The 8,467-nt window shown below is 42.1% G+C and overlaps 1 protein-coding gene across 2 annotated transcripts; it reads left to right on the forward strand.

Moving 5' to 3' along the window:
* The first annotated feature begins 2,794 nt into the window (after positions 1-2,794).
* LOC106439144 (N6-adenosine-methyltransferase non-catalytic subunit MTB) lies at positions 2,795-6,458 on the forward strand. Of its 2 annotated transcripts, none has more exons than XM_013880519.3 (6): positions 2,795-4,714; positions 4,960-5,043; positions 5,146-5,250; positions 5,326-5,434; positions 5,627-5,784; positions 5,891-6,458. In XM_013880519.3, the coding sequence occupies exons 1-6, from the start codon at positions 2,843-2,845 to the stop codon at positions 6,299-6,301; spliced, it is 2,739 nt and encodes a 912-aa protein (XP_013735973.2). In that variant the 5' UTR covers positions 2,795-2,842; the 3' UTR covers positions 6,302-6,458. The 2 variants fall into 2 exon arrangements, with proteins under 2 accessions (XP_013735973.2, XP_013735974.2); XM_013880520.3 differs by having other exon boundaries at positions 5,633-5,784.
* Positions 6,459-8,467: the final 2,009 nt, after the last annotated feature.

Raw genomic sequence — 8,467 nt, forward strand, 5'->3', positions numbered from 1 at the left:
GATCTCATAGTCTTGCCGAGTGCAAGGAGGAGGGTTGATGGGGGAGCGGTTAGTAGCGAAGTTCCGCGGAAGGTTCCGCTCCCCAATAGGAGCACCACACTCTTCTCGCGCAGCGTTCTCAGCTAATTCTTGAGCAGCTTGTTGCTGATTTTGGATGGTCTGCTGCATCTGCAACATCTGTTGTTGCTGAGTCTGCATTTGTTGTTGAATGATTGCCAATGCAGCAGTGAGGTCATCCTGATTGCCGTGATCACTCATGTTGGTGTCAGTTGTTCTCGGCTGTTGACGGTTCTGTCTTTCTAATCTTGCGAGTTCGTCGTTGGTCAGTTGATGTAGTGGTCCTTGTGCGCTGCTCCGAGTATGTCTACTGGTCATGCACTTGGATCATCTGTTCCAACAAAGAATTAAAAGCAAGTTAGATATCTCAGACTAAATATTAAACCAAAAAATAAAGGTAAAAGCCTGGTCCCCGTCGCAACGGCGCCAAAATTTGATACACTAAAAATGAATCCTTGCTACTGTCAAGTTAACAGTGGTAATTGTAATATTTGAGATTCAATCCAGAGGACCAGTTTACTCTTTACTCTTATGAGTTCAATATTAGCTGGGAAACAAGTGGGGTTTTAAAATCAATGGTGACGCAAGTAACTAGAATACCTAGAGATTCAAATTCGATTTAAATAAAAGCCGGCTTAGGGTTGTTCATCGGGTGTCAATGCGGAACCAAACAACTATTCAAGTGCAATGAGGTGCAGTCTAGAACTCGGATCACTCGGCTAGAGCAATCCACTATCGTGGACTTGTTCCCTTTGCTGATCGATCATGAGTCCTAAGCTCTCACTTGGAACAAGATGTGATAGCAAGCCTTAGAGATCAGGTCTGATTAGTTCACTTAATACCCTAATATCTACTCTCGCTGATCAGGAATATGAAGCTCATTCAATATATGTCAATTTATCTCCTAAGCGGTTAGCTAGGTGATTAAACTAGAGATCGAACATTAAATGATCAATTCAATGCAAGCAGTAAGAACAATATAAATGAAGAACATTTAAAATCACTTATTTGCGTTTAGCTCATGCGATTGACACCCTAAAACCCTAAGCAAGCTTAGTCGACTACTCAATCATAAAGCAAGATGACACATACATGATTTCTTAATAATACTGCATATAAAATAAAGTAGAAAGACAAGGGTTCAGGACGATCTTCTCGTGAAAATGAGAGATGAAGCCTTCTCCCTTACAAGTTGCTAAATCCAATAGTTCTAGGTCTCTTGTAAAACTAGCGTCAGAAATTAGAAATGATAGCCTAGGATTTTTATATGGAGGCGCCAGTGGTAAAGAGAAAGGAGAGAAAATCTAGGGCAAACCCCTGAAATCTTGGAGGTTTCCTTAATAGTCGGGAACAGTCAGTCGCTTGCTCTCTTTGGGAACAACCTTCGGATTGATCCGACTGGATGTTCTGCGTTAGATATTCTAAAATGACTTCTTCCTTCATGGCACTCTCTTCTTTACTCTTTTACCTGCTCCAAACCTAGAATGATATCAAATAAGCATGAATTAGGACTGAGAATTAACTTAAAGAACACATATAATGGTATTAAAAACACCATATATCAGGTTTGCGTTTTATTTTGTAGATATGTTTGGATGCTTTCAGCGATGGAGGCATGTGTTGTTCTTGGACATCTCTCTCCTTGGTGTTAGATGTGTTGATGTATTTTGAGGATCTTCTTCCTCGGTGTGGAGTGGTGCGTAAAACTTTCATTCTCACCGGCGCTTTGTAGGTCTGCTTTTGTTCAGGAGAGGCGGCAGTTGCTACCGTCGGCCCGTGCACATGTTGAAGATTCTGTGCAGTGGCTTTCTTTCTTTGGTTTGGCATATGAAATTTAGGTGACACGTCGAGGATCTGTCGTCTATGGCAGGGGTCTCGACGTCGCTTGAAGTTTCTCTCTCCTTGTTTGTTATGTCTCTCGTACCGGTCCAATCTGTTCGGGCCATTTCGCGAATGGTTATGACTTCTTCAGTTCCAATATCTCGGCTCCTCTCCATGTCTTCAACATATAGTGGATGTGAAGCGCAAGAAATATCGAATTAGTTCCTGTAATTTGGACCAAGACATCGTTGTGCTATTCAATTGAGTCAGTTGGTTTGCAGATGGCGAGGAGGCTTGGGTGGAGATGAGTTATGTCTACATTGCAGTCTGATTGATGTGTGTCATCTATGTTGAGCTGTGTTGTCCCTTGGCTCTTGGCGGTCCGTTTTCCCGATCATTTATGCGGTTTGTGAGGTTCCGGTGGCACCCCCAAGTTTTGCTATCTCCTTCTTACTGTTTGTTTCGAGAGCTTCATCGACAATTTAAGTTATGAGCTTGAAGAGATTATGATACACCAACTACTTCGAGGATGTCATGAGAAGATCAGAATCCGAGGCAATGAGGTAAAACCCCACCTTCTAGGGGTTATCATCAACGATTGATATTCTAAAAATTTCGGATGTGGAGAGTGGAACGCGTTGGTGTAGTGGGTAAGCGAAGCTAGTGTAGCTATATTTGAATTAGGGAATTTTGATTGAGTCAAACTTGTAACTGACGCTGTAATTTTGGATTTCGGGTTGATAATAAAAAAGTAAATATTAAAGAAAAAAAACTTTGGTAACCTTTTACAATATTCAACAGCTGAATTAGTAAAGAATAGAACGTAAATAAAAATAGATGTAGGTAGCCCATAAGGCCAAGGAGGCCCATTGATTTGGGTCTTTGGATGGTATCACCGTCTCGTCGATTTGATCGGCGTTGATATACAAACCCTAACCGTAGAAAGAGGGAGAGATAGGGCAAAATGAAGAAAAAATCAGAAGAGAGTTCGTTAGAAAAGCTGAGTACTTGGTATGAAGACGGAGAGCAGGAAGGTGGAGAGAGAAGCGAGAAGAGAAGATTGAGTGCAAAAGCATCGGAACTTGAGAGTTCCCGAAGTAAAATCAAGGAAGACAACAAGGCTCTTGAAGAGTATCACGATCGCGACAAAAGAGAAAGTGGTGGTCGGGATCGGACTCATGGGTCTTCTTCTGATTCGAGCAAGAGGAGGAGATGGGACGAAGCTGCTGCTGCTGACAGCGAAAGAGGGGATCACAACAAAAGCAGTAAGGTTTCTGATTCTGAGAGAAGTATGAAATCAAGTAGCAGAGAGGAGAAGGGTAAGACACGTGGCATTAAAGAAGATGATAGAGATAGTCCTCTTAAGAAAGGGGAAGTTGGTCGGTCTAGCAGGTCTAAGACACCAGACAGAAGTGGAAGGCGTCATCAAGAATCAGAACAATCAGAGGCTGACTATGACAAGGACAGATATAGCCGATCCAGAGGAAGAGATGATGGATGGTCTGATAGAGACAGGGATCAAGAAGGTTGGAAGAGAAGACATTCTAGTAGCAGTGATAAAGATCAGAAAGATGGGGACTTGCATTATGATCGTGGCAGGGAACGGGAGTATCCAAGGCAAGGACGTGAAAGGAGTGAAGGCGAGAGGTCACATGGTCGTTTGTGTGGTAGGAAAGATGGAAACAGGGGTGAGGCTGTTAAAGCTTTGTCAAGTGGCGGCGTTTCAAACGAGAATTATGATGTGATTGAGATTCAAACCAAACCACTTGATGGGGTAATGAACTTTGCTCAGCAACCTCCCAAAAGGCCTGATGAAGATTGGGGTTACAACCAAGAAAACAGGCAGAGAAGTGAAACTTATGGTGAGGATTCGAGAGACGAAGCTGGTGAAGCTAGCTCTGATTACTCAGGAGCTAAAGCAAGAAACCAGAGAGGTGCAACACCTGGTCGGACCAATTTCATGCAAACGCCTAACCGAGGTCCGCAGACTCCACAAGGCGGCATGAAAGGGAACAGACCCGCAAGGGGTGGAAGAGGAAGAGGTGGCGGCAGAGATAACCAACAAGGTGCTATTCAATTGCCTATCATGGGGCCTCCATTTGCGAACCTTGGAATGCCACCACCTAGTCCCATTCACTCTCTTACCCCTGGCATGTCTCCGATTCCCGGCGCTCCTGTTTTCATGCCTCCATTTCCCCCAGCTCTTGTCTGGCCTGGTGCTCGTGGAGTCGATGGTAATATGTTACCTGTTAACCCTGTTCTCTCACCTCTTCCTCCTGGACCATCAGGCCCAAGATTTCCTTCGATTGGCACTCCACCAAACCCCAACATGTTCTTTAACCCACCGGGTTCTGAAAGAGGAGGAGGCCCTCCCAACTTCTCCGGCTCTACATTCAATGTTCCTGGACCAATGGGACGTGGGATGCCTTCTTCTGATAAGAATGCAGGGGGATGGGTTCCTCCTCCTCGAGGTGGTGGACCTCCTGGGAAAGCTCCTTCAAGAGGAGAGCAAAATGACTATTCCCAGAACTTTGTGGATACTGGAATGCGTCCCCAGAATTTCATCCGAGAGCTGGAGCTTACCAATGTAGAAGACTATCCCAAGCTTAGGGAGCTCATACAAAAGAAAGATGAGATTGTGTCTAATTCCGCGTCTGCGCCAATGTATTTGAAAGGCGACTTGCATGAACTTGAGTTATCTCCCGAGCTGTTTGGAACAAAGTTTGATGTTATTCTTGTCGATCCACCGTGGGAGGAATATGTCCATAGAGCTCCTGGTGTTTCTGATACTATGGAGTATTGGTCATTTGAGGACATCATCAATCTTAAGATTGAGGTAACTATTTACTCTTTTAACTGCTCAAAGGTGGTTTAGGATACATATTCTCTACAGCGTTAAGTTTTTTTTGGCTGGTGTTATTATTTTCTTACCGCTTGACTTAATATTGGGTAGCAGTATCATCTGTTAAACGTAGATGTGGTACTTTTAACATTTTTTTTTTTGGCTTGTGAGTAGACCTCGTGGCTCCATATATGTTATGACGGTGTATAACAAAGCAAAAATATTCCATGTATCTGTAGGCAATAGCTGACACTCCCTCCTTTGTCTTCCTTTGGGTTGGTGATGGTGTTGGGCTAGAGCAAGGGCGCCAATGCCTGAAGAAGGTTTGCTCCTTTCATTTGTTAGTCTTGATAAGTATTCGCTTCATCTAATATATATATATATATATATTTTTTTTTTTTTGTTTGTTTGTTTGGGTGTTACAGTGGGGTTTCAGAAGGTGCGAAGACATTTGCTGGGTGAAGACCAACAAAAGTAGTGCAGCACCGACATTGCGCCACGATTCTCGTACTGTGTTTCAGCGCTCCAAGGTCTGTTATGGCCTACCATTGCATTTTTGTTTGATTCAACTTTTGCTTATTATTATTTTTTCTCTCTTTGTAAAGGAGCACTGCTTGATGGGGATAAAGGGTACTGTTCGACGTAGCACTGATGGACATATTATCCATGCTAACATTGACACTGATGTGATTATTGCTGAAGAGCCTCCCTACGGTTAGTAAAAAATGTGCTTGCTTCCAGCTTCAAGTTTCTTATTAAGTGGGCCTGTTGATAAGTTTGTCCAACATGTCGCAACTTCAGTTGAATGAAAGTATAAATAAGATTGTTTTGGTAAAAGTTAATGGATATGTATCGCTGCTTTATTGCAAGCCATTTTGCTTAATTGCTCCTTTCTGCGCTTCAAAGTTGCAGGTTCGACTCAAAAGCCTGAAGATATGTATAGGATAATAGAGCATTTTGCACTTGGTCGGCGAAGGCTTGAGCTTTTTGGCGAAGATCACAATATTCGAGCTGGCTGGCTTACTGTTGGAAAAGGCCTTTCTTCCTCAAACTTCGAATCACAAGTAAAAAAAACTCTTTATTTTCACTCTGCAGACATCTATCTATTTCTGACAAGAAGTGTGAAGATCTGTTTGACCGGTTTTGGTGATAATGCGTGTTTTTATTTAGTCTTTTGTGAGGAACTTTGCGGACAAGGATGGTAAAGTGTGGCAAGGGGGAGGAGGAAGGAATCCGCCTCCAGACGCACCGCATCTAGTTGTGACAACTCCTGATATCGAATCTCTGCGGCCCAAATCACCAATGAAGAATCAGCAACAACAATCATACACACCGTCTCTGGCCTCCTCTGCAAATAACTCAAACCGAAGAACCACGGGGAACTCACCACAAGCAAATCCTAATGTTGTTGTCTTACATCAAGAGGCTTCTGGTTCTAACTTCTCTGTTCCTCCTCCACACTGGGCCCCATCTCCCGCTACAGCTCCTCCACCGATGGAGAGCTTTAGAGTGCCTGAAGGTGCCAACAACAACCCGAGACCACCCGAGGACAAGACTTTTGACATGTACGGATTCAATTGAGCCATTTTTTTTCTTTCTCAAAGTGAAGGGTGGTCCAAAATTGTTTCTATTGTATGGATTTTTTTTTATGGGGTTGGTTCCCTGTTTGTAATTCTTTAAGAAACTTTTTATGTAATCATTTTCTTTATCCATCAAGCTTTACCAAATGGTTCCAATTTTTCCAATGGAGTTGTTCACCAGTAAGTCGAGCCCTTCTCACATATGACATCTGCTTCTGCATAAGCCACATGAAAAATGGATCTTGCAGTATTTTGATTATAGGAACCAAACCAGAAACGCGAGTGTGAACATCAATCATTGTTGGAACAGAAATATTTCCTCTGTTCCCGAAAGTAAGATTTTCTAAACTATTCACGCTTATTAAGAATTCAATAAATGTTTATAATTTAATTTTTTTTTACTTTATTATACACTTTCCACTAATTTTTCATCAATGAAATTTAATCAATTCAAATATTTTCATTTAATGTTTCTTAAAAGTATAAAAAAGTACCTTAAACATATAGAAAATTTATCTTTGTGGAACAAGTAAAAAATCTAAAACATCTTACTTTCAAGAACGGAGGTAGTATATGTTAGCAATAGACAAAAAGAAACTGCAAACTGGACAGTGAGTGACTTTGATGTGTTTGGTTTCAGAACAAAAGAAAATATCCTCGTCAATAGGTTGTAACAACACAATTTGTTATTAGCTTTTTGCTTCTTTTTTCTCTTGTTAAGTTTTTTTTTTGTCAGATGAATTTCCAAACAGAAAGCTAATTTGCCTCAGATGATCTTATATTTTTGTGTTGAGTTTAGGTTGTGGAGATTAACATTTAGGATGCAAGGTTTAGTTTCTAGATCATATTGTTTAGATTTTAGGTTTTATAATTTATAATTTTCTCTTTTCGTGTGCTAAAACTCCAATTTGATGAGCTTGCTACACAAAAGTATTGTAAATATATTCTTTTGTGAAAAAGTATTTATGTATTATTGGGTTGCTATATTTAGGCCCGACCAGTGGTGTTAACTTTACGAAAACGTGTTTCCTCAGAAGGTTCGAGCACAGCTTTGACATGTTCTTAACTCTTCATTAATACACACAAGTGGTCTGAGCATAATTACAAGAAAAGCAATAACTTTATAGGGATCCATTAAAATTTAAAACGAGAAAAAAAAACAATGTAAATTCAACGTAGCTAAAATAATTTTTTAGTGGGGAAAAAGTTCTTTAATGGGTACGACTAGAGTTGATAATAATCGATATATTAGTTCTAAATAATATTTGCACCAAAAAAATTTCTAAATAATAATAGAGGAAATCATCGACATTAAAAAAAGACGAAAAAACATAAAGAGAGGTGACAGAAAATCTCTATGTTCTCTCTTCCCGACTCATCTACTCTCGGCGAGTTCTTCGATCCTTTTCCGGTGGCTGGCGGTGAGTCTCTAACCGCTGGCAACCACCCCTAAAACCGCTCCTCTTGATCCAATCCTCTCTCTGTAAAGCTGTTGGCTTCCTCACCTTCTCTTTACTCCTCCTTCTCTAGTTTTCGCCGGATTACGGTCGGATCCGGTGACCAAATCGACGTATGGGTGTGTCTCCAGTGTCTCCGGAGAGAGGACGAGGTCGTGATTGTCTGTATGCTTGCAGGAGGCGCCGTCGTCTTGGTAGATCTAGGGTTTGTTTCGCTCTGGATCTGGGTCAGATCCGCCACGGTGGTTTGTCGGAATGAAGCGCGTCGCTGCCTCTTCTCCTCCAACCTCCGCCTCCTCTGCTTTCCCCTGTCTCCTCCGTCGGCTGCTAGTTTTAGAGCTTCTCCGTCTTGTTCTAATGGTCCGAGACGAAATGACGAGTCTGAGGAACTGGTTGGGGACCTCTCATTTATTTCAAGTAGCAACAGCCATGGCTTCCTTTGGTGGTGTGATTGGCTTCCCCTTCTTGCTTCCGACGTCGTCTGCTAGGGTTTGAGGACAACCCGATGTGGTGATTCATTTGCTTGTAGGTTGAGTTCTATATCGCCTTCTGGGTTGCCTGTTTTCAAGGAGAATTAAACCTCCTTCTATGCTTCATATCCTTATCTTCAAAGCTCCGACAGTCCGACTTAGTGTTCCTCGTGGTCTCTGCTGCATTCTCTGTGTCGCGTAGGCGGTGAAAAGAGCCTGTTGTACCAGCCTACGCTTGAC

This window comes from Brassica napus, chromosome C9 (genome assembly GCF_020379485.1).
Source record: "Brassica napus cultivar Da-Ae chromosome C9, Da-Ae, whole genome shotgun sequence".
NCBI lineage: Eukaryota > Viridiplantae > Streptophyta > Magnoliopsida > Brassicales > Brassicaceae > Brassica > Brassica napus.

Coding starts and splice junctions, on each gene's coding strand:
- LOC106439144 (XM_013880519.3), top strand. CDS start 2,843: ATGAAGAAAAAATCAGAAGAGAGTTCGTTAGAAAAGCTGAGTACTTGG. Junction 5,044..5,145: donor GGCGCCAATGCCTGAAGAAG/GTTTGCTCCTTT, acceptor TGGGTGTTACAG/TGGGGTTTCAGAAGGTGCGA. Junction 5,785..5,890: donor CCTCAAACTTCGAATCACAA/GTAAAAAAAACT, acceptor GTTTTTATTTAG/TCTTTTGTGAGGAACTTTGC.